Source organism: Oreochromis aureus, linkage group 19 (assembly GCF_013358895.1).
Source record: "Oreochromis aureus strain Israel breed Guangdong linkage group 19, ZZ_aureus, whole genome shotgun sequence".
NCBI lineage: Eukaryota > Metazoa > Chordata > Actinopteri > Cichliformes > Cichlidae > Oreochromis > Oreochromis aureus.
Genome location: NC_052960.1, coordinates 21,936,164 through 21,962,452, shown reverse-complemented (window position 1 = coordinate 21,962,452; position 26,289 = coordinate 21,936,164). Strand labels below are relative to the sequence as shown.

The 26,289-nt window shown below is 42.3% G+C and overlaps 1 protein-coding gene across 4 annotated transcripts; it reads right to left on the bottom strand.

Annotated features, from left to right (window-relative positions):
• Positions 1 to 324: 324 nt before the first annotated feature.
• eif2ak4 (eukaryotic translation initiation factor 2 alpha kinase 4) lies at positions 325 to 26,289 on the bottom strand. Of its 4 annotated transcripts, none has more exons than XM_039603274.1 (40): positions 26,221 to 26,289; positions 25,892 to 26,153; positions 25,634 to 25,749; positions 24,503 to 24,605; positions 24,249 to 24,422; positions 23,684 to 23,764; positions 23,394 to 23,533; positions 23,213 to 23,313; positions 22,963 to 23,120; positions 22,299 to 22,837; positions 20,198 to 20,313; positions 19,726 to 19,883; positions 19,180 to 19,631; positions 19,013 to 19,085; positions 18,834 to 18,923; positions 18,631 to 18,753; positions 18,441 to 18,545; positions 18,232 to 18,295; positions 18,045 to 18,124; positions 17,819 to 17,920; positions 17,675 to 17,725; positions 17,342 to 17,578; positions 14,229 to 14,304; positions 13,792 to 13,913; positions 13,457 to 13,506; positions 12,797 to 12,965; positions 12,121 to 12,237; positions 11,930 to 11,995; positions 11,453 to 11,623; positions 11,227 to 11,361; positions 10,994 to 11,101; positions 10,487 to 10,615; positions 7,777 to 7,863; positions 7,488 to 7,600; positions 7,337 to 7,398; positions 6,831 to 6,934; positions 6,484 to 6,552; positions 5,615 to 5,659; positions 4,631 to 4,746; positions 325 to 772 (listed from the first exon to the last, which is right to left on the bottom strand). In XM_039603274.1, the coding sequence occupies exons 2-40, from the start codon at positions 26,018 to 26,020 to the stop codon at positions 715 to 717; spliced, it is 4,989 nt and encodes a 1,662-aa protein (XP_039459208.1). In that variant the 5' UTR covers positions 26,021 to 26,153; positions 26,221 to 26,289; the 3' UTR covers positions 325 to 714. The 4 variants fall into 4 exon arrangements, with proteins under 4 accessions (XP_039459208.1, XP_039459210.1, XP_039459211.1 ...); XM_039603276.1 differs by having other exon boundaries at positions 25,892 to 26,146; positions 26,221 to 26,285; XM_039603277.1 differs by having other exon boundaries at positions 7,337 to 7,395; positions 25,892 to 26,270.

The following is a 26,289-nucleotide window of genomic DNA, read 5'->3' as shown; positions in this document are numbered from 1 at the left end:
TATTCCTGTAGACTACTTAAAGAAATTACAAGAAAGCTGCCTAAGAGAGTTCAGGCTGTGCTGAAGAATAAAAGGCGGTCACGTCGAATATTGTCTTTCAACCTTATTGTGTTTTTGCCTTGGATGCATTTCTATGCATTATTTCTATGCATGTTTCAACAAATTGCTTCACTTGCATATTTCCCTCCATTTTTTAAATGAAGCATAACTGGGGTGTGGATCAAGAGTTTTGCACAGTACTAGACATTTCAAATATTTATTCATCAGCATCCTTTGGCGTTAGATGCCCATCAGTATTCAAATAAACACACACAGGTCACAGCATGTGGGGAAAAATATTTATTCACACTATGCATCCTGTTGCTAAGAAGAAATTTATCTGTACTCATGACACATTCAGTAAAAAGCCCTTTCTCTTAAATTCTCTAGTTCTATTAAGGCAATAAAGTCCAGTGAACCTCTTGTCAACCTTTGTTGAGGACCACGAAACACTGAAGGGTTTTGGGAACGTTGGGAGAGATTGGGTCAGATAACTGGTTTACCATTCACCACAGTAAAAGAAATTCACTTGTATCTTTGGGACTCGCACCTTCCAATTGGAAAGCGTCAATGTTCTAAGCAGATTTTGTTGGTCCAAGGATAAAAACAGTCTCTGGGAGTCCGCTGCCTGAAGCAAAGTGGAATATCTCCCAGGCAAGTGCAATCCCTTGGCTTTCACAGAAGAATCTTGTAGTAGTCGTCTTTATAGCTGTACAAGATCACCATAGCCACCCTGAAAGAGAAGATTTGTTTGCTGTGAGATTTCAAAAAAACATTAACAGAAGTATGCTTCAGCTAAGTATCCAACCAACCAAACATGAAATATGCTCCCAGGTCATGGAGTTCAATAACGGCCTTTGACCTTTTCTGAATGAAATCCCATAAACATTTTGTGAAATGTTGTCAGAATTGGCATCCGAATTCTACAGTTATGGTCAACCATCAAATCAGGTCACCTGTTAGTCACTGTGAATGTTTGTATCAAATTTAAAGCAATTCCCATAAGGACATAAGGTCACTGGAAACTTGACCTTTAAATTCTAATCAGAAGATTCTTGAATTAACGTAAATATTAGTATGGAATTTTAAGTAATTCCCTTAAGGTCTACGGATCGCATGGACATCGTCACTCTTGACCACGGCTGTCTTGGGTTTGGAAGAAATTTGAACTGGAATGTCTCCAAATCCAGACAACATGATTCAGCCAGGATGTTTTCTAGAAATTTCCAAATCTATCCCACTCCTTTGAATTCGTCAGTGTTAACAGACTCAAATTACCTGTACTGTAAAGCCAATAGAGGGCGACTGTGATGTTTTAGGCTTCATATTGTAAGGCTGTCAAGCTATCCATCAATGACACATGTAGTGTTGAAGTGTGTGGAGTCCATGGCAGGACTGAACATGAAAAAGTTCCACTCTCAAAGAGCCTTAAGTGGAGAGTTGAGGCAGAAATCTGCAGCTTTAATGAACAGTAGAGTAGTAAATATGGATCCAGTGCCTCATTTGCAACAATTCATTTGCTCTGAAAGCTCAACACTCCCAGGCTATTCCTGAATTCAGTAATATTCTGGAGGCCAAATGGAAACCTCTGGCAGGCCAGATGTGGCCCTCAGGTTGACATTCACTGCTGTGCATGCTTCCTCTATGTCAAATCTTTCATTGATACAAGGTGGCTTATCAGAGCTATGCAGATGATACACATATTTACTTAGCTCTCTTAAAAAACAAAAACAAATCATTCATCATGTTTGTGCCAAGTGCATAGCTAGATGCAACAACATTTCCTTCAGTTAAACAGAAGCAGGACTGAGACGGTCCTATTTGGAAACAAAGACACACAGTGCCACCTTAGTGCCTAAATGGAATCTAGGACACTAAAGACTGTGAGGAAAATCTTGCTCTAATTCTGGATGACCTTAGTTTTACTGTAATTAAATTAAAGCATCTCAGAAATACAGCAAAAGTTAGAGATTTATATGTCAAAGCAGGATCTAAAGAGGCTTATTCATGCTGTTATATTTTCTGAGTTCCTCACTGGTCTAAAATATTATTAGACAGCTACAGTTCAAATTCTAACAGCGGCATTAACAAAAACTAAGGTGAGAGCGTTACATCACTAATTCTCAGTTTCCTGACTGGCTTCCAGTAAAATCTAGAATTGAATTAAAAGTATTACTTATAGTTTTCAAGTTAATAAATGGTTTGGGGCTATAACATATTTAAGAGAAACCTGATAAAGTCTTCTTCTAGATCTGGTCAACTCCAGATCCTCCAAAAGTATTTAGAGTGACTGTGGCTTTTAAAAACATGAAGCTGCCATTCAGCTCGCTCTTGGGATAACACTACCAAAAGATCGACTCAGCTTTGAGATGAGAGAATGGCCTCAAAGTGAGTCAAACTTGATACAAGCATTCACAGGAACTAAAGTAAGACCCATAATGATGAAATTCAGTGCATCTATCCTTTGGTTTATAGAAATATATCTGAAGCAGACGCAGCTGCGCTTTGTGTTTAACAATAATTAGCCGATGTTGGCATTTTAAAAGCCTAAGATGGGGAACAGGGTAAAAATACACAGTGGTGGGAAAAAGCTTTGTTTGATCTCCATCTAACTCACAAATATATACAAACACAACAAGACTAAACTAGTAAACTAAGTAGATGAATGTCTCATGTTGCTTAAAGTGCTGATTAAAAAAAGTAAGTGAACGTCTAACCTCAAGATTTCTCTGGATTCAGTTGAATAAAGAAGGAATAACTAATAATAAGGTGTAACTTCAGGTCCTGCTACAGCTACTTAACTGCTGCATGAGTCCTTCATCCTACTCATCTTGCCTCGGTTGCCTGTGCCCCACATTCAATGAAAACCACTAAACAAAAGAATAAAAACACATGCCGACTCCATCCATTGCTGCCTCTGCGACGCTCATTTATCAGGAAAGCCTTTTTCCCCCCTTAATGGCAACTCACACAGCACAGACAGGAAATTAAAACCAACTGTTCTGGAGAGACGAAGAGGAAGCCAGAATGAGAGGTTTTGATTTTTCTTGCTGCCATCTCATTCATGAAAGAGAAAATCCGCTGGATCCCATCGCAGGCTTTGGGCACTCACAACACTAGAAGCTCAAACACAGGATTTACCCTGGAACTTGGGCGGGAAATTACGTTTGGGAATATGGGAATTTAAACTTTTCCATCTACACCATGGAAATGGATGGAGCTGACTCGCCCCTTGTCAGTCTATTGGGGTGCCAAGAGCCAGACGTAAGACCAAATATTGCAAATCCTTCTCCAAATTTTATGTCAGGAAATGGGATGAGCTGAGGATTTAACGTTCTTCTAGGCGGTAGTTATCTGTCTGAAGACTCCTTTTGTTGTACTGGCAGTCACTGTTACACCTGGAGTGTGTGGGCTTGGTTGAAGTATTGCAAAGCAGCTGCCCGAAAAAAAAAACAAGTCTTTAATGCGTTTCACTGTCTGCATCAGGTTTCAGTTAAGAAAAAATGGCTGGACTAAAAATGACTAGCAAGAGGTTTTAGTTATGAGAGACTTTAAAAAACTCCGAGAGCTACTGAGTAAAGCCTAGATTATGCTCCTGCGAGGGCACGGACACATGGAGACCTGACGGCCGAAAAGTATTCCGGTTATACTTCTTTGAAGTTCGCTGCCTGGGGCACATACGCAGGATGGTGCATTGTACTATAAATTTTCAACAGACAAAAGACAGGAAAGCACGCTCATGCTAACCGTGCGATGATAAAATTTAAGTCACTTGCACCATGGCGGACTAGAAGAGGCGCAAATATAGTGCCGACTTAAGGAAGTGAAACAAATGTCTATCATTCATGAATTATATCAACAAAACTAGAGAAGCGATGTCGATGAGTGCCAACCTTTGAGTCTACAATGTATGGGCATCCAGTACTGCCACCAGAGTGGATGCAGCTTAATGTAAAAAGTTGTTATATGTGATATAAACTGGGATTTGTTAACATGATATGGCATGGGGACAAAGAATTTATCTGTAAATTTAATACTGTAAACTGGCCTCTGTATGTCTACAGAGACTGTATATAAAAGATGGACATGGCCAAAGAGACTTCACCGAGTAAGCTCTGACTGTGAAGCCTTGAGCTGAGTCACATCTTGGCGTTTTAAAACCAGACGTAACAAGTAATGGGGTGGACCTGGCAAACCAGGGAACACTGCATGCTCATATGGTAGCAATAAAACTAAATACAGCATTCGATAAAACCTCAAACCTGAGAACGTAACCTCATGAGGAAAGTGTGTTAACTGAGGCCACACATGAGGATCATTTCCCTACAATGAACAGAGGGACCACACCCTGTCAGCAGGGCTGCAGAGTGTCTGCTTCCATCTTTTATATACAGTCTAGACTTAAGAATCACAAATAAAGTATTTTGTAGTGTTTTTGTTCAATTTAATGTTACATTATATTGATAAAATGTGCTTTTCTTTAAAAAACAAACACATTTCAAAGTGAAACCAAACTCCTGAGCCAGAGTTTAGCTAGCTGTGAATGCTAACACACTAAACTAATATGATGCACAATTTAACACCACTGCACCTTTTTGTAATCTTGAAGTGGTGGATCTCATCACAGATGGCCTTCAGGTAGCGCTGCTTGGGCAGACGAGACAGCAACGTCTTCACGCTGTTGTTGAACTGCTCTTCACTATCAAACTGGAGGGAAAGGGAAAAAAAATGTTTCATACAAGCTCGCTACCCCAAACAAAACCATCAACAGATGAGATTTAATATCCGAAGCTGTAAAGAAAGACCAGCCAAACGGCTCACAGGCCTCGTGTTTGTTAACAGACTTCAGAGTCAAAAAACAGACAGCATATCAGAGGAATCAAAGGCTTTTTTCCCTCTTTCCCCATCTTCAGTTTTGAAGAATATACCTGCTTGTCAAGTGTAACAGAGCAATGCAGCTGGTTTAGAAATCTCTTTGTGCCTTGAGGTAATTTCACCTATTTAAAACGGGCCCTTTCTGCCAGCGTGGCTGTTACATACTGTGCATTGCCACAAGTTTTATAAACTCAATGCGCTGTCAATGACACATGTGTGCTGCAAAGGGACAACTACATAGGTGGCCCATTCATTTATGGAGTGGAGGCTTTAGCTTATATAACTACAGTCTTAAGAGCATTTTCCAGCTTTCTTCAAGTTTCTTCACAATATAATTAGTCTTTTTTTTCACTTTCCTTAAAGGGAAGCTGGGATTTTATAGCAAGATCTTGGTAAGAAGTTTGGAATGTGAATATTAACACCTCCTCAGAGTGCGTTTTGGTACGTCTGTCACATGTGTGAGCCTCGTAAAAGGCCTGCCAAGTTCGAGTCTCACAGGTCTCCCCGGCTTTTGGAAAACTGTAGCGTTCCTCATCAGACTGTAAAGGAAGGCAACGGGATCCCGTCTTCCTGTCTAGGAACTTGACCTTTATTGGCCGTTCTTTCCACTCCCCCCTCCCCTTCCTCCCACCCTTTCAGTGTGATGTTGCCTTTTATTAACTCGGCTGTGTTCTTGATGAAGCTATAGTAGGGAACCAACCTCCAGAGAGAGGAAGTTGATCAGCGTTTCCTTCTGAAGGTCCACCTGCGGGATACAAAAACAAGTACGGTTACACAATAAAGCCTTGCCTCACAGTCGAAAAATTCAACACCACATCTTACATATTTTTAAGCAATTTTGTAGCAAAATACAGAACTGTACGTTATATAATTCCCTTCCCCCAACATCAGCAATTGAGTCAGCACTAACATCATAAAATTACATAATACATTTTCACAGTGATATCAGCAGGAATGAAAGCACCCCAGTTTCTATTTTACAGCAAAAGGCTAATTACTCTCCAGGTTCATCTGTAGCATCAGCATTGCATATCAGCCTGAGTGATAGAAAAGCAGGCTGCTGACACGCAACACCCGAGACTCAGAGGCCTGTGTAACTGCTTACTGGCATCAAGATGATTGCACTTGTTACGTTTCAATGACACTGCAGTGTTTATACAGTCCAGATTCCAACAGGGATGATAAATACATTTGGAACATGGAGCGAGATGGTAAATAAGACAAGAGGGGTGAGTGTACTTTGAGAATATGTGGCCACAAATGGACAGCGCAACTGGAAACAAACGCCAGCGCCCATTTATGTCCCCTGGAAATGCCACGTTAGCTGCTTTCTGTTTAGCGTTTGTTGTTCGATAGGCAACTGGAATTTATTCGCAGCGATCTTACTTCCAGCAGGGCATCTAAAAAGCAACTATAAAAGGGCAGATCCTTAGATGTTTGTTGTTTTAGCTATCAAAACTATTTCCTTCCCCTACGATTTCACACATGAATTCAACAGATAAGGTTGGACAGGGGGGCAAGTAGGTTAGAAATGGGGGATGGAGGGACATAAACACACAAATGACTTACAGCAAGAACCTCAATGTCATTGCTCTTGTTCTGCAAATTGCTACCCAGGTTCTGTAATCTGGTTTGGATCTGAAATGAGAGGAGACGGAGAGAGACCCGTTTAAAAATGACATGGTTACAAATATAAATCATCTTCACAAGCGAAAACTTGTCTTGGTGTCATGTTACAAACAGCATATTCTTAAGGATAACCACAGGAACGTTTAAGGCAGATGGATACAAAGAAAAATAGGAAACAAAAACAGCAGCGAATTTCCTGGAAATCCATTTTAGAGGTTTGAAGTCATTAATGCTGAGAACCACAGCTCTGGAGAAATGCTGGAGACGCGGTTACAAAGATCGCAAACCTGAGTCTCGTAGCGTCGTCTGGCGCTGGCAGAAACTTTCTCCGGGCTGATGAGGCTCACATTCATGTTTATGGGGGTGCTGCTTCCATGCTGCTCTGAAGACCCTGGAATCAGAGGACAGTAAATGGGACAAATGAATCATTTTATCCTACTGTAAATGTTTTTAAATGTCCAAAATCGAGTATTTAATCGCACAAATACAAAAAAAAGCTCTGGTTTCAACTGCTGTTCAGTTTAATTAGAGCGTGTTTGTGCCAGAAGGGTGTGACCGTTAACAACTGAGCGCACCATTTCTCACTTTGTGTAAATCAGGTAAACAGCAAAAAGGAAATCCAACATCATAAGAAATACTTTGAAATTCTGTCTAAATTACACATTTTTACCACAGGAAAGCGATTTGTTAGAGTCGAATCACAAGTGTGTGAAACACGAGTGTGATGCTTTCATGCCGTGTGATGTTACAGCCTATGAGAGTTAGTATCATCAGAATAAGCTGAGCATGGTACCTGTGCTGGTGAGCAGTGATCCTTTGGGGTTCTGTAGAGTCGTGCTTTCAGAGATTTCTCTGCTGAAGAACAAGGAAGACATTTTTTTAACCCCTCTGCATCATTCACACACATCTGAGCGACGCGTTAAACCAAAACCTTTTTTTTTTACCTGATGTTTCTCTCATCGAGGAATTTGTACCGACATTTCTGAATGATGTGATCCACCAAGTCAGACTCGAGAATCCGTTTCTCCGACTGTCTGTCTTTCTCAAAGCATTTTACCTGGAGGACAGAAGATGACTTTAACACCAACCTCCCCACAACTCTGTCCTAGCAACAGATCTGGGGAAACGACACAACCCGCAATGCTACCGGCAGGTTTCTACAGCATTTCATTCTGAGTCTGTTGCTGGGAAGTGGATGTTGATGTGTTTGGATGGTGCACAGATGGTGCTTACCTTCACATAGGATCCCTCTTTGTCAGAGACGAGGGCCATGCATGTGATGCCGCCTAGCTTGCAGTGTTCCAGCAGTGTGTCCTGAGACTACAAACACACAGAAAGACAATAATAATCATTCTCAACACACAAGCTGAAATTTAAACGCATAGCTAAGCTAGACTCCATTAAGCCTTTATGATGATAATGGTCAAACATAATCAAACACATATGTTGACCAATGAAGCAGCATGCTGAAGATGTTGGCTTGTTTGAGGCATAATTTTCTGAGAACAAGCTTTTCTTTCATTAATTACTTAAGAATCACAAATTAGGCTTGGAAACATACAGTAATTACATAATTACAGCGTCACGGTTGCCAACTTCAACCCTGACTGATCTAGTTTCTGAAACAAAGGGAGAAAAGTATGCTTGAGTTACCACTGAACACTAAGCTGAGGCTTAAAAATTGTGGCACTCGTTCATTGGAGTTTCACTTAGAACTGGAAGAGTGGCCATGAGCTTTGATGTGCATCCAGGTAATCCATTCAACCGTAACAGTGAACATGTATGTTTGTGATTCGTGTCGACCTAATTCATTCTGATTAACTTTAGTTTTGGCTCCTCTGCTAAACGAACCGGCAGCGGTGCAGAACAAAGCCCCAGCGCACCACAAGTGTATGTTTATGCGCGTCACTTTCCCTTGTCATCACACGAGCGTTTACACTTCCCTTTTTCTTACAACTTTCACACCGACAGATCAAATTATGTCAAAGGTAAGTTATTGCCTGGAACCAGATGGGCAGCTCCACTACTTGGCTGCCTGCCTGTGGAAGGGGTTTCCATATTTGTCTAATAAAAACTAAAAGAGTGGAACCGTCTCCAGAGGATGAATTAAGCTCTGTTAAGAGGCCGGCATGGGAACAGTGCTAACAAAAGCCTAGTGAGCGGGAATGACAGCCGAGCTGGTTTGGACGAGGTCTCCTCTGGTCCAAACCTACCTGCTGTGCTCAAGTCTAAGCCACGTCTAACTCTTTATATATTGGTGCATTGATTAATTAAAGCATACATGGAAATACAACATATAAAAGGTAAAAACAAGAGTTTGTACAATTCTGGTGAGCTAGAAAATTGGTGTGAGCATCTTTATTCATCAACACAGCCTGAACTCTCTTAGAAAAGCTTCTCATCATTTCTTTAAGTAGTCTTCAAACTTCTCCAGGCTTCTTGAAGGACATTCAAAGCTCTTCTTTAAAAGTTGGCTGACTTTTATTTCATTATCTTTTAAGATGATCACACACTGCTTCAGTAACATTGAGGTCGGGGTTCTGGGGAAGCCAATCCATGACTCACAGTGTTCCTTTGTGTGTTTTTCTCTCCATGTATGCTTTTACTGCAGTGAGTTTGGGATAATTGTCATTATTGAAAAACTGAAGCTGTTACCAATTAGATGCTTTACAGATGGAACTGCAATAGTGGATCAAAATGTGACTGTACTGTTCTGCAAAACCCCCAAAACTCAGCCCCGAGCCATGACAGAGCCTCCGCCGTGCTCTCTCCTGATCTCCTCCATACAAGCACATGGTTTTGAGACTGTTCATCTGCTGAAGATAGACAGGCCCTAAAAACTATTGTGTATTGAGTTTCCTCAAATCTGTTTTAAAGACACACTGCTCACATATGTCAAGTTTTCAGCTAACAGCTCTGAATGATTCACCTTTTTGGTAAAAAAAATACTATTTAATGCCAGTTTTTCATAGATTAGCTACAGAAAAACAAAGAAATTATGTGTTTCTGTGACAGCGTCTAAAGATACAATTTCAAATTGGTTCTTTGCTAAATTACATGTTATGTGCGTAGACAACACTGGTTCATCCCTTTAGTTAGGCGTCTTTTTCTGCTTGAACGATTCATAGATCAGTGTGAACACAGAAACAGGTAACACAGATCGACGTGGCTCAAAACTTTTGCTCAAACTTTTACATAATCTACAAAAACACGCTTGATAATTTGGCTTTCATCCAAACTCAACTTTTCCTAATTGCTTTTAAGGAAACAGAGGGGCCAATCGCTTGTGTCCTGTGTCGATACACAAGACAATGAAAGCCGCTATAAAGCAAACAGTCACTCGCCACAGCAGTGGAAAGTTAAGACAACAATAGGTTATAAAGAGCAGAGCAGGAAAAAACAGGAGGGGCATTAAAATGTGGGCACAGAGCTATGCCGGAGAGGCCGTTTATGCAAACGTGCACAAAGGGGACTGAGATCAGTTGGTCACATTATCGTGAAGAATGTGACGGAGCCGTGGTAGCGCAAAGTTTTGGACGGCTTCACTTCGAGGGGGTTTATGTCAACTCGGCTATCATCCAATCACAGCTCTCAAACTGCTTACAAGATCTCATCAAAAGACTTTATAAGAAGTGTGTTTAACATATGTTGTCTTTTTTTGTAGAAATTGCCCCATTATATTGCCCCAGTATGGCCAGTAATGCTCTTTGAAAAGCAGCCACAAAGCTCATTCTGTGGCGTATTTACCATTTTTACTACTTGCTGTCACACTAAGGCTGCTGGTAACAAGTGAGGGTTTTTCCTTTAAAATGGAAGTCAAGTGTTGCCCTCTATAGGAGGGATGAGATTACTACACTACATGGGGGGGTCTCGGGGTTCACCTTTAAATCAAAAACTGGTTTGTTCTGGTTTTTATGAGTGGAACCAGTTAAAGACGACTAACCTGTGACACATCATAGTTGATGTCTGCAGCGATGCCGGTGCTCCACAATTTCTGAACAACCCTGATGGCTTTGGACATCGAAGAATAGCCCACAGGGACCACCAGCACATCGTAGGAGCTCACTGTTGGCTGATACGAAGACAAACAAATACGGTCGCGCATAGCAACTACGTGCAAAAGGATTTAGTCTAATATTATAGAAGCAGGGAGCTGCAGTTAAAGCATTATGTGTTCAGCAAAGGAGTCATTCCAGGTGTTTATGTGCACGAAGCTTTCGGGGCACATCATTTCACAATCTCCATCTAAAATATAGAAAATGATGCACCTCCAAAAATAACTCCGTGGAGTCAGGAGCAGCGGTGATCATAGTTATTAACAGGTTTCTAAAAGTAGCTGTGTGGCAGCCCGACTGCTCTATAAAGCCATCATTAAATATGAAACCATCTGCTGCTCCTTCATTATAATAATTAGCAATGTCAGATTCAAGCGTGTGTCTGTGTCTCTCACTGGCTCCTCCATGCTGGCTATAGCGGCGCAGACTTTGTCCACGGCGACACTGGCCCCCACTGCGCTGGGGACGGGACCTGTGGAAACCGGTCCACGAAATTCCAGGATCTAGAAAGGCAGGGAGCAAACTGCATGATTTAGGCCCATATTTTTCAAATAAACAGCTGATAATAAACAGTGATTAGTATTAGTCGTGGCCTGGCTTTACTTTGTGGAATGACTGTAAAGCCTACCAAGTGGTCGTAGCGTCCTCCAGCTGCCAGAATATCTGGTACGGTTCGTCTGCGCTTCCTGATGAAAGCCACAAACTGGAAGATGACTCCTGAGTGGTGTTGCACTTTGTACACTAAGCCTAAGTTGATCACCACCTATAAAGGAGATACAGCTTTATTTTAAAAAAGCTAAACAAAGTAAAGCAGACACAGCAGGTGTTTCCTTATCCTCCAGAATCCGTATCACCATCAGTTTAACTCCAAGTTTGGGCAGAAGCACAGTGAGCTCCTCCAGGTCCTTGAGACCCTGCTTGGCCAGCTGGGTAACGGCAGTTTTTTGCTTGGTAAGTGATGACAGCAGCGGCACCAGGTCCTGCAGATTCCCCTTCTGTTCTATGTACTTGTACAGAGTCTGCAACTGAAAGCGAGCGGTGAGGAGAGATGTCAGTGTGACTGAGCATGAGCTTACCAGAGAAGTTTCCCTCCGTGACTTTCTGCCAGAAAGCTCTCTTTCCAGTTTTCAGTAGCAGTTTGGTAGACAGCAAAACTACAAGCTCAGGTTCAGAACAGGATCACCATGTGAGTTCAAATACAGCTGCTGAAAGGCTGCAACCATACCTTAGAGAGCCAGTCTGGCACAAAGCCTTGAATGCAAACTTCTCACATGTGCTACAAGTGTGCTGAATATTTTTACAGAAGGTTCATGCACCAGGTGGACACTCACACAGTTGGCTGACAGTGAAAAGTTGCAGAACTTTGCCTCTGCTTCACGTTTGGTGAGTTTCTCACTCTGGAGCAGATGCAGCAAAAAAAGAAAGAAAAAGAGACGATAAAAATGTCACTACTGCCTTACTGACTGCATCTGCTCAAAGAAGCATATCAATAACACACGTGCAATGTGTAACCCGGACTGACCATAAGGTCACACAGTATGTTAGAGGCTTGGCTCAGTTTGTCCTCCGGGACGCCGCTGTGCAGCAGGACGGCCTTAAACAAGCTGGTGTGGTTTAGGTAGATGTTGTAGTTCCTTTCCTGCAGTCACAAACACACCTTCAACATTCTCAGACACAATTACAGTCAAATTTAAAGCACTGCTTCACAATGAGCACCGTTATGAATAATGACCCGCTCGTCCGGCTCCCCTTTCATTCTTTCTGACTCACAGATTCCTAAAAGCTTTTACACAAAGAGCCGGCGATGGAGAGGATCAGAAACAAGACCTACGAGGCCAGACACAAAGTTGGACTGGCTTCACGAAGCATGCGAAGAGTATTGCCACTGACGCAGCAATGGAATGAATCGGGACAGGAAATGGATTGTACTGGAAGGGAGGGAAGGAAGTTGACAGAGCGGTGCATAACAGATTTACTAGATAAACAATAAATACAGTGTAAATCTGTCAGGCTTACACATACTTTGGAATGTTAGGAATGTGAGTGGGAAGTAAGGGGGGACCAACAAAAAATCCCCAACTGGTTAGGTTTTGCTAACGGCATCTGTCAGAAAAATAATTAAGAATCGTGGATCTGACCCAACAGTCTGATTAAAAACATAAAAATAAAAAACAAAACGAGCAGCTTGTGCGTGTAACCTGCAGCACGGGGAACTCCTGGATTATTTCAGAGATGGTGTAAATGATCTCTGCCTCAGGGAGCAGGCTGTTGCTAACAGGAGTGATGATGTCAAAGGCGCACTCGAGGAGCTCCCTCGGGTGTGCGCGGTCCAGCTTCTTGGGCCGAAACACTCGTTCAATGCTGTACCTTAAGAGAGATGAAGAGAAACACACGTCCAGTATGAAAACAGGCTTTTTCAACAGATACACAAAAACCTACTCGGTAGATGCTTCAGGTGTTAACACGACCCGTGAGCACAGCCACAAGCTTCATTACTTTCAGCTATAAAGTGGAGAGGTTAAAGGTTTACCGAGGTAATGAGAAATAACATAACTCGACCAATAAAAAGGAACACTGTGCATTCTTGTACCTGTTTTCAGAGGAAAATTTTGTTTAACCCTAAGATACAATTTCTTCCCATTACTTTCTTCATAAAGTATTGATTGCAGACACAAATGCACATAATTTTCTTTAAACACATTAAAACACAAATTAAGTTTGTTTTTGTGTTCAAATTTTCTATAAAATATTTTTTAAGAACATTTTAAATGAAAAGATTTACCTCATAAATGGGCATCATTATAATTACTTGTGTGCACACACAAATGGTCAAAATGACTTCTCAATATAAACTTTACCTTTTCAGATGTGTTACATTGTTGCGAGCGATGAATCTTGCAAACGCGATCTAAAGCGGAAGAAGAAAAAAAACAAAAACAAGAGTTGAGACATTGGGTGCACTTGTATAAAGACAGTGAAGTCTGTGCATACCAGGCTGTAATCAATCAATGTGTGGAAACAAGCATTTGGTCCTCAGGGTTTCCTGAGGCAGCGGGATCTTAAGGCGGCTGCTGATTGTAGCCTCACACTGTGTGTGTGTTTGCATGTTCCTATGTAAATAGTTTTATAATTGGCGCTCTGTGTGCATGTGTGGACATGTAAACCAGGCTCTGTGTGTGTGTGTTAAACTCACGCGAAGGTCATAGGGCAGCGTAACCAGCATTCCACTATGGTCCATGAAGCAGGCCAGCTCACTGCCATCGTACAACTTCCTGTTCCTGGGGAGGAACAGCGGGGTCTGAACACGCACGGCACCTGAAATCAAACACATTACTGCTCCATCTTCGTAAAACACAGTGACCCTGACCCTATGATAACCGATGCATGTGAACAGACAAACTGCGCATAAACAAACAAGTACAGCTGGACATCATCAGCAACGTGCCCAAAAACAACACTCGCACATGCACAGAATCTGTGCCGCCCAACAGTACGCTTATTGTTTAGCTGCCTCTCACTGGTGCAGATGTTGGGGTCTTTAAAAAGGTCTTACAGCAGGTCAGGAGTGCATGTAGTGTCAACAAAGGCTCGCGTTCACATGCACGCACTCGACAGACACGGTGCACTCACCGTGCTTCTTGAAGATCCTGGTGATGCTTTCGTACACATGCTGCTGCAATTTGGCATTGTTGAAGCTGAAGCTGCCCTGAAGGGAGAGCAAACAAACAGCCTCTGTCAGGGATCAGGAGACATGGACTAAGCACTAACAGGCCTTGTGCTCATCTGTGATAGACCAGATGAGAGAGCCAGCTTAGAAAGAAAGAGTGCAGCTATTCCTTTGCCTACAGTGCCACCTAGAGGTAGAGAAGGGAAGCAGCAGATTTTCTTCCATTTAAGCACTCCTTACAATTTAAACATAACCGATAGTATGAATTGTGACCTGAAAAAGCACAGGTTTGCAATTACATTATTTAATAATCCATACTCTTGGACTTCGCTATGTATATCTCTTATAAAAACGAATCAAAAAATTAAAGGAACACTTTAAAAACACATCAAATCTCAATGGGGAAAACATGCCAGCTGTCTACACTGATATGGACCGGGTAAGAAATAAATATGATCAACTTGCAGTGGGCTGAATTCAATGACACGCCTAAAATCAAAGTGAAAAATTATCCAGCAAGCTAGCCCATTTTTGCTGAAATGTAACTGCAGCAATTCAAAATGGCACTTAGCATGCATGGACCATGTGTGCTTATGCCTGACAACACTGAGGCATGCTCCTAATGAGATGACATATGGGCATAACTGAGCTCTAGGCCTGAGGTGCAACCTGGTGGCGTTGGTTGGACTGAAACATAAACGTCCCAGAGGTGCGTTATTGCATTTAGATTATATGAGCGTGGTGACCCAGCGATGTTATCAATTCCTTCATCCTCTGGGAAATGCCTGCATACTCTCGTCATATGATGCTGGGTATTGTCGTGTACTAGGAAGAACCCAGGAGCCACTGCACCAGCGCAGGGTCTGACAATGGTCCATGGATTTCATCCAGATAAGCTTTTTATGGTGATGAGTTAAGGACCTTCTACAGCCCTGTCCTGCTCTCCTAGAGTAACTGTCCGTCTACTGGAATCTCCTCCATGCTCTTGAGACTGTGCTGGAAGAAACAGCAAACCTTCTGCCATCGCCACATATTGATGTGCCGTTCTGGAGGAGTTGGAGCACCTGTACAACCTCTGTAGGGTCCAGACATCACGTCATGCTACTAGTAGTGACACTGATCCTAGCCTAGGCATCGGCAACCTTCAACATGACAAGAGTCACTTTAGCGCCTCCTACCAAACAACCAGAGAAAAAGAGCAGCACAGGTGGGTGACAGGGAGGGTGATGGTGGACAGAAGGGCAGATGACTGGGAGAGGATAAGTTATTACATATAGTATATGTAATAACCAGTGTTGGGCAAGTTACTTTGAAAAAGTAATTAATTATAGTTACTTCTTCAAAAAAAGTAACTGAGTTAGTAACTGAGTTACAAGATTCTAAAAGTAATTAATTACTTGAAAAGTAACTATTGCGTTACTTAAAAAAAAAATAGTTTAACCCTCTGGGGTTATAATTGGCCATTTTTGACTACTTTTGATTTTCCCTCCACATTTCACCTTTAAAAACTATTTACTTTGCCTTGTTTGGTCTCATTCTTTTCAGCACAACCTCACATGTCTGAACTTACAGTTATGTTTTCATTTTGACATACAGCATTAACACAATTCATCTAAAATCAGACAAAAAACATAAAATCCGAGTAGAAAAAGTTATATTTTTTACTGTAACAACCACAAACATGTTTATTGAATCATATTTCATAACTTTAAATCCAAATATAAAGTGTCAATTTTAAAATCCTATGCACAAGTTTTGCAAACAACAAAGTTATTTGCAGCCATTTACCTTTTACCCTTTTTTTATAACCATTTCAAACTATTTACAGAACCATCAACTGTTCTGCATTCAGTAAAATGCCACACAAATTATTTGTGCCGCTCCAAAAAAATTATTTCTGTCCTCTATAAAGGAGAACATCTCAGCCTGATACCTGGAGACAGCAGTCGCCTCATTGTTCTGACATACAACACAAAACTATCCACAACACTACACACTAACTACACAAGACAACACACTAACTACACACTCCAAACACGCTGAATGTAACAAATCTCTCACATCTCAACACTTGCTCTCTCTCTCTTTCTCTCTCTCTCTCACTCCTAAACTTCCCCCTCTTCCTAAACAACCAAAGACAGTAAACGTGACGAAACTATTGAGCAAAAAACACCACGTATATATTGTTTATCATGACTCTGGTTTTACGTGGCCTATCGACACAATTTAAAAACTGGTATATATCACCTTGTTGCTTTGTCATCATGAAGTGGTCATGTGATTGGCTTACCACGACTCCTTTATTCTTCCTCAGTCAAACAGCAGCACTCATGTGACTGTTTTGCCCCCTGAGCTCCAGGTGTTGTGCTAAAAAGTGATCGTCTGTCAGACAGTGATTGCCGCCCACAGGAGCGCGCAGCTGCTTAAAGCTGCAGTGCCCAGATTACTTACAGCTACTTGCGTGCAACTGATATAAGATGCGGTAAGCTGAACACAGCTTCAACCGTCTGTTTGTTGAAAATTAGTAATGCGACCGTTAGTAACGGTAACGGCGTTGTGACGATAGGAATAGTAATTAGTTCGATTACTCGTTACTGAAAAAAGTAACGCCGTTACTTGTAACACCGTTATTCCCATCACTGGTAATAATAGGGCAAGGGCTAACCAGAAGTTTCCTGACTTTGCCCTAGCTAAATGCAAAACTAGTGAAAAAATGTCAGTGGGGCTTGTCTCACTGTCGTCCCTGTAGCGCACCTGTTATTAAGAAAAATAAAAGCAGCTGAAAATGATGAACAACCCCTCTGCTAATCCTGCTATTTGTCCTTGGTGCAGCACTTCACTTACTCCACTATCTAAAACAAGTTTACTTTACCTCCCTTACCACTCCCTTTAATCCAGCTTTCTTCTGATTGGGCACTCTTCACCAATAGAGCACTTGAACAGCAGGTCAGTGACCTTCTATTTGCCTAATATCAACTTTCAACTCAGCTGGGCTTTGAATAGGAATTACTACAGTAAAAATAAAATAAACCACAATCCACTGGCAAACGCTTGGTCAGCTCAATCAGCTGCTCACCTTGTAGAGGTCTATATCATAAGCGTAATCCATGACAGGTGAGGTGTTCTGGGCGAACAGCTGGGCCACCATGGTGCGGTAGGATTTGCCGTTGATATTGGCCATGGTATGCTGCAGCACTTCGTGCAACTCCGACTCCTCCATCTGGGGAGGAGGCAGAAGTTCGCTCTTTAGCAGCTCCTGGGCAGTCGGCCGAAGAGCCGGGTCGTGCTTCAGCAGCCACTCGATCACCCTCTTCTGGTAGACGTAAAGAAAAAGGCAGAGAGAAACAGACCACTGTTAGACAGAGATTTATACAAGGAGAAGAAAGTGCTGTGCAACAGTCACCCTCACCTGTGTTCCTTGCTCTCGTAAAGTAAAGTCCTCTGGGAAGATGATGGGTTCCTGTAAATATGAAGGGAAAAAAAATATCATGTAAGTAAGGCACCAGGTGCAAAAACACCCCCACCCTGCTCTCAGTCTCTGACATAAACACACCTCACGTAGCTGACTCAGGACAGTGATGCGCTCAGCCCCGGTGGTCATCGGCCGGTAGGACATCTCAAAGAGGATTATGCCCAAGCTAAACAGGTCAACCTTCTGCAGACAGCAACATGGATAAAAAGTTCTTTAAAACTCGAGACGTTCTCATATAACAAGTTTAGATAAAGCAACTTTTCATTCTCATGTATCCAGAAAAATAAGTGAATTTTTAAATTCCTACTTGGTTGTATGTGGCTTTTGTATTTCCCTGAACTTCCGGACTGACGTACAGGGCAGTACCGACCATCCCTGTCATGTTACCTGGAGACAGTGATGCAAAATCAATATAGAGCTCCAGTTCAACAGGAATATTATTGCACGGCTATCAAAGGTGTTATGAGAAACTCTGTTTTCAAACTCTCGTGCACCTGTTGGGTCCAGTTTGGCCATCACCGCAGAGCTGCTCTCCTCCACCTCAAATTTCCCAGCAGCCTTTGAGAGATAAACAGTTGCTTTAACAAGTTATAAGAGCTTCACGAGGAGTTTTACACATTAATCAAAACAATGAGATGAAATCAGCGCCGCCTGTCAGCAGAGTGAAACTGAAAGCTACACACCACACTGTAATAATGCATACCACGTTAGCGGGATGATCTGTAGCCAGGCCAAAGTCGCCAATTTTCACGTGGTCCTGTGAGTCGAGGAAGATGTTGACAGGCTTCAGGTCCCTGTGAATCATGCCCTAGAACAAAGGGTGAACATAAGATATCCAAATCTTGGCTTTAGTCACAGTTATACTCGGTTCAATCAGTACAGCCGCTCCGTACCTGCTCGTGGATGTAAGCAAGGCCGTCCAGTATCTCCCTGAAAAGCCTCCATAACCGATTCTGATCCTGATGCAGGCCTTGATCTATTGTGTCTCGTAAAGTGCTCTTTTCACAGTATTCCATCTGTCAGGAACAGAAACCACGGATTAGACGTACAACAGAGATCTTTGTTGGTAAAAGTGAAGCACGTGGGGGAAGCTTACTTGTATGTACAGGTAATGTGCCGTAATGAGGTGTCGATCTGACTCCGTGCTCTCCGTTGTGTCGGACACTGGCCTTTTGCTTGGCTCTACCTGTGGGAGGAAACACCAGCTGGTTGGTGCACCACGCCAAACGCTAACAAACCCAACAAAACTAATAAATGAAGTGAAAATATTCGAACCTTTGACATCTCGTCCATGCTTTCATCTCCATTATCAAAAATGATGTCACTCCTTGAGTCATTATTTGATGGCCTGAGTGGGAAAAAAAAGAAAAATAACGTGATGCATGAACAGTTCGAGCAGGAGTAAGTCGTCCTGTGGAGGAAAAATATTTAAAAAAACGTACAAAAAAGAGGCACCAAAGACATCTTCTTCATCATCTTCATCATCGTCGTCGTCATCATCCTCATCATCACTGGACTGGCGCCCGCTGCACCTTGCGCTGGAGGACCTCTCAATGGAGGTGGACCACTCGACTGAGCTTGACAGGGCGGGAGGCGGAGCGATGTCCTCCACGTCGTCAGGCAGGCCGAGCTCGTTGAGGCGCTGCGGTGCATTTTTGCGCTGTGGCGCCTTGTCGGCTGAGCTCACCGGCTCGGAGCTGTCGGTGTTGCTCAGCACGCCTGTGGCGGGCAATTCGTGCCTCTCGATCCACGCGTTGTAATAACGGACGATATTCTCGTGGTTCAGCCGCGACAGCAGCGTCACCTCGCCTTTGATCCGTCGGAACTGCTTACTGGCTGGGTTCACCTGGATGCGCTTCACCGCGTAGTAACAACCGTCCAGTTTGTTCTGAACCTGGATGTGAGCAAAACACAAAAGACAAAAACTTTACTGCTAGATAAAACTAGCGAGAAAGTTCACACAGGGCAAGTAAACTATTTCAACCCACTTTAATTACAGCACCGAAAGCTCCTTTTCCCAGAAGCTGCAGCTCCTCAAACTCGGAGACAAACCGAGAAATCTGCCTGTGCTGCAAGACCGAACTGAAAGGAGCATTGAGGATGTGACTCCGGGGGATGACTGATGACGCAAAGTCCACAGCTAGATCTGAGAGGCAAACAAATCAACATCTTGAGCAATTTTAAGAAGAAAAATATAAAACTGTCAACGGCTCCTTAAATGCAAGCACTCCCTCAGTATATAAAAAAACAATAATAATAATAATAATAATAATAATAATCAAAAAAAGGGGAAAAAGGAAAAAAAAGAGAATTAAACATTGTTAATTTTTGGACTAATTTACAGCTGCTACATCTTTATTATTCGAACATTTTCAACACTAACTTTTATACTGTAACTGATTTGAATAACGATTTCACTACATTTTTTGTAATCTGTGTTTCCATTTGTGTCACTGTCACCTTCTGGGCTGTTGTCCTGGGACTGTGGAAGGTGCTTAGGCGAGGAAGGCTTGAGGAAAGAGTGGTCCAAGAGCTGCTGAGCTGTCCAGCGCTCAGTATCATTCAGACATAAACACCTACAACGAAAAGACACATAAGACCCACTATTAAGCAATATCTGGCACATGCAAAGAACAGGAACACGTTTGTTGCACAAATATACTGCACTGTGTAAAGGGGGGAAAGGATTCATGCCAAGGAGCCAGACTTTTTCTTTCTCTTTCTTTTTTAAATGGTCTTGAGAAATAGTTCTCTTGATTTTCTGATAAATCAGTTTTAGAAATCCAGTCCATGTGCTTCCCTGTTTCTAAAGTTTATTTTGTTAAGTTGCTCAACATTGACGTATGAATCATTCAAGCATCAGGCATCTAACTCAAGGGATGGGCCAGTGTTAACACCATAAGAACCAGTTTTAAACTGTGTCTTTAGCCACTTTGTTACTTCCCATTCTTCCCATTTCTCTGGCAAAAGAAAAAAAAAAAAAAAGAAACTGTTTTTCCAGGCATAAAATATAAAATAAACATAAAACTGTATTTTTGCATCAACAAGGTGATTCTCAAAGATCTATTAGTTAAAAAAAAAATTGTATCTCAGCATCGGTCCTCAAATCTGAGGAAACAAGTGGAGGGGGAAAGAAGAAGAATTGGCATGCTTAAAAACCCCAACATTATTGCAGCAGTGTGGGATCATGGGTGGAAAAAGCAGATAATATTCAAAGAAGAGCGCTGAACGTCCTTGAAGAAGCCTGGAGAACTATTCCTGAAGGGTATTTAAAGAAACAACAAGAAAGCTGCCTAAGAGAGTTCAGACTGTGTTGAAGAATAAATGTGGTCACACCAAACACTGATTTTCAAGCTCATTAGAATTGCACAAACTCTGTTTTTGCCTCATATACTGCATTTCCATGTATGTTTCCTTGCAAAATATAAAGCAATGATAGGTGAGCTCAAGACTTTTGCACAGCAATGCATCTTACTCTACAGGCTGCAATGCAAGCAAACAGCAAAACACCAAGACCCAAAGGAACAAATCAGTGTCTCTGCATGTTTTAGCCCATTTACAACAAATCACATCTGTTTATCATTACTGAAAATCAGACCACAGCAAACTGCGTGGAATAGCCCGTCCTCCTCCTCTCCTTGCAGGCAGTCGCTGTTTTTTATTCATTTTGTTTTTTAGCAACACAAAATTTGAGCTCCCATGATTTAAACAGTCGATTGATTAGTCAGTCAAAGCATCTGGTAACTATTTTTATGATCAAGAAATTAAATTAAGCAATCTTTCGTGCCAAACATCTGATTGCCCCGAGATATTAAATCCAAGAACTGTTCAACTTCTCTACTCGTTTTATATTCTAACAAATTGGAGGCTTGTCGCAGCAAAACAAGGCATTTTAGTGGAGTCACATTTTATTATGGGATATTATAAGAGAGCGATTTATACGCCTTTATTAAGTTAATACTTTCAAATCAACATACACTCAATGATCACCTTTTAGGTATACCTATATAATCAGCCAATCCAATCCTATGACAGTAAAATAATGCATTTCAGCATGCAGACGTGGTCAAAATAACACGCTTAAGTTTAAACTGAACAGCAGAATTGTGATTTAAGTGACTCTGAATTGGCTTCTTGTGCCAGAAGGGCTGATTATTCTGAGTATTTCAGAATCTGCTGATCTACTGAGAACTCGAGGTTTTACAGAAAATGGTCCAAAAGGCAGAAAATTTCCAAAGAGCAGCTGTTCTCTGTGTGAAAATGCCTTGATGACGTCAGAGGAGAATGGTCAGACTGTTTCGAGCTGACAGGAAGGCAAAAGTGATTCAAATAACCACTTATTACAACCAACTTATGCAGAAGAGCATCTCTGAAAGGGGTTACAGCAGCAGAAGACCACACTGGGTGTCACACCTGTCAGCTAAGACAGGTGTGTATGTTGTTCATTTGCATTATAAGTTGGCGACAACAATATAAATAGAAATTGTTTGTTATGTAGTGAGATGAACAGTAAAACTGCATAAATATACAACGTTATAAGGAATTATTCATCGATACATACTTCTGAAGGAAATCCTGAAAATCAGCAGGCAGGCTACTCGGCACGGTCACCGGATACTCCTTCACTTCCTTCCCTTGACTCAGAGCCAGCAGCATCAGTCCCAGGTTCCACACGTCGCCTTTCTTGCCCGTTTTCGTTGGCATCGCCGTTTCCTCGGAGAAACGCACGCGAGCTTGTTCGAAAATGTCTTCTTTGCAGATGTCAGCAAATCTCTTTGATAAACTGTAATCGGTCAGTCGAATGTTCCCCTCGGAGTCCACCAGCACGCTGGAGGGCCCCAGCTGTTTGTGGACCACGGAGTTGGAGTGCAGATAGTCGAGAGCGGCCAGCAGCTGCGCCGTGTAGTGGCAGAGCTTATCCAGAGGGACCGGGCCGTGGGCGGTCAGGCTTTGGTTCAAGCTGTTCCCGGCCACGTGCTCCACCAGCATGTAAACCACGATGCATTCCTCCTTTTCGACCACGCTCAGCCCCAAGTATTGCACCAAGTTTGGGTGCTCCAGCCGCAGCAGGGAGTTAAACTCGTTTTCTGCTGCATGGATCTGCACAACGCAAGTTGAAATGTGCCAAGCTTTAAGCATGCATGTTCGTAAAGGCTTTAAAAGTTAAAATGCATGATTTAATCAGCAAATTCTTAATAATAAAAAGCCCCGCTCTCTCTACTTGCCTGTTTTTTACAGTTTTCAATCCTTCCTGTCTCCTGGGTGGTGAAGAACTTGCTCGTCTTTTTCTTCCACTGCAACGACCACTCATAGATCACAGCAAAATCGCCAGAGTTCACCTCAAACCCGTAATAAATGTTACGACCGAACCGTTCACTTACACCTGTCGGAAACACACCAAAAAAGAAATAAATTTAAAGAGACATATTACGTTTTTCGACACATGACTGGCAGCGCTACTCTGATGGCCCTCACCTAAGCTTTTCCCTTGGTGCACAGCAAGCTCTCCAAAAACGTTGCTGCTGAAGTGAAGAAGCTCCTGCGGGCGATTGTTGTCCTCATTAACCGTGTCCCGTCTGGTGAAGGAGACATATCTAAGCATTATTACTGCACTTTGTTAAACATGAGAAGCTTTTTCTGTATGTAGGACGTGTACCTGTGGCGGGAATTTGAGGTAGTCCGACGGCGATTGCCAGCCGCTTTCTTGGCTTCAAACAGTTCGGGAGTTGCGCTTCCTGGGCTGGGTGGACTCTTCCCCATCACAGACATCGAATGCTCCATGCTCCCGAGTCGCTCCTGCAAATAGAAAGCCATTCAAAGAGTCACTTACAATACTGATGGCTTAGTTATACTGGTTGACTGCGATCTATAAAATCCGTGTGGTTTTATTGATGATTAATAAAATCAAGTGAATCAAATCAAATAGAAATCAAACAGCGAGAACACCTGTTTAGCCATTTCCTTTCTTCTCTTTTCCTCTCGCTTTTCCTCTTCTCTCCTTTGGATTTCAGCCATGATTTCTTTTTCCTAAAGGAATAAGAAAATTCCATCATAATACACCTTTTGCAGCTTAAAGTGTCAGTGTTAATGATTTTGCTCCATTTAAGAATTCAATTTAAGATACTTTGTGGTAAAACTCCCATGAAAGGAACTTATAAATGCTGTATTCCTATTATAGTCCTTCATAGTAGCAGATATCTGGCCTAAAAAAATTGAAGGACACAGCATGAGTAGCAGATATGAGATGAGTAGTACCCCTATCATCATTACAAAAATATTTCTTCATACCCAACTAACAACAGTAGAAAGCTGGAATTTGGCGGTTTTGCTATTAAAAGAGTGAATCATCAGCCTGAACTGTTTCTAGAAATCACAGACGGTCAAGGCTGTGAATGAATAACATGAAACTATCCTGTAGCCTTTGTGACCGGACCGCATATCCTAAGATGGGCTGCAGTGTAATGCCCATCTTAGGATAAAACCTAATCAGCGTTATTCCTCCTGTCCTAACCATCTCCTCTTCCTGCTTGCGTCGTTGGTCCATTCTCTGCTGCTCCTCCAGCGCTAGTTTCTCCTGCTGCCTCCGCTGATTCTTCAGCATTTCTTCGTGGAAGGAGCGCGACGGAGGCCTGTTGTGCTCGCTCAGGAAACCCTGAATGTGATCCGCTAGCTGGTAAATCATCACCTAAGTTCACAGATAAATAAGTTAATGAAAATCTCAACACACACATGGGACTGCATGTGTGTCTGCGGGTGTATCCTCACCTCTCCGCATTGTTCCGCCGCCAGTTTGTTGAGTTGAGCTTGGAGAGTTTTGAGGTTGTCGTTTGAAAGGCCTTTGGCATTCTTCAGCTCCAGTTCTGGAGGCCTGTTAGTGCCCAATAACGTCAAGTTAGTCAGACGTAATAATTAAAAATACATCCAGTTATTTTTTTTTTTGCACTTTCTTACATATGGCATCCCTGCCTGCTTGTGGTAGTCATGGCATTAAGGTGACCTACTTATGAGATGAACTACTGTTATGTTTTTCATAACTCTCAGCCGTTCTGCTATATTTATATGCATGTACGATTTTTTTTTAAAACCGATACTTGTGCTTTTTAATGCCTCTTAATGCATTTTAAATGTAACCTGACCCATAAGGCTCTCCCAGGATAATGTGCAATAATGTTAAAAAGTCCTGCACATGTTTTATTTCGCATTATTTGGATTTTGGACCATTTCAAAGATTGTCACTAGTCTTTTTGCAATGTGATGATTATTTTTATTAGTGTGTACAAGAATATGGGACTTTACAGGACTGCTTGAATCATATTTAATGTTGATATTTTATCTATTTAGTCAATATTCTAGCCATTTTTGAGCCATATGTCCCAAATTACAGATCCTGAGTCCCTTTATGGAAAGAAAGGCTTTTATCTTTCATAGTTTTGGGGATATTCATGTTCAAGCATTGTCTGAGATTTTAAATTGTGAAAAAAAAAATTCTGGAAGCGGAAAAATATAATAAAAAAAATAAAGAGGGCAAGTGTAAGTTCAAGTATATAAATAAGGGTGAGCATGGTGGCAATAGCGTTACCATGTAAACACGTGTTACTCAGTGGGAGTTGCACAGAGACCATTAAAATAAAAGAGAGCTGTCTTCAAAGCTTTGCCAGCTTCTTTCTTTCTTCTGCAAGCTGCGAACTTTATCAAATAAAAGTCCAAGATCTGTGCATTCCTTCACATTTTCCAAAGCTGCCCAGTGGGCCAGACTGGAGTATTTGCCAGGCCCAACTCTGGCCCGTGCACCTTATGTTTGACCTGCCCTGTAGTAGATGGTCAGTATGTGAATGGACACCTTGCACTGCAGCAACAATGATGGAGAATTGGCAAAGAAAAGGAGCTTGTACTCACACGTCCGGATACGTGGGAGGACATTTGACATGCAGGTCCACACTCACGTAACACCCCTGTCCGTTGTTTAGCCCATTGGGCTGCAGGCAGAGGTACACCTCTGGTGGCCTTTTAACCTGAAAACCAGATCAAAAGGAGCCTCGTTGATTTGCACTGCAGTTTACTCCAGTTAACACTCGTATATGTAAACACTTGGCAGTCCTCTGCATTCCGCTAACATGAAGTGGAGGATTGCACACAGATAGAAGGTGGATCTACCTTCCAGGGGTCGTTGCTCCGCAGATCCTTGAAATCATCTTCAAAAATAGACGCGAGGGCTTCTAGTTCATTTTCCTGCTGAACCGCGTACTCGTCTGTCACATCCGCTGAAGTGCGCTGACTGCTCATTCTTCTGCCTCAGCTACATGGCAGTCTCCCCGTCCGCACACCCACAGCCGTCAAACAGGAGGAGGAAGTGGATCCGCTCAGCGCGCAGCTCCAGCCCAGCACTCACCGCACTCAGCTCCCCCGACTCTGTAAGCTCGAAAGTCCGCAGATACTCAGCTTGGCTGACATGAAGTACCGTCACATAATGAACGCCAACTTACCACGCAGTCGACGGACCACAACAACGTTGTATCTGGCGCATGCCTGTTGTAGGTTGCGCGTCGCATGTG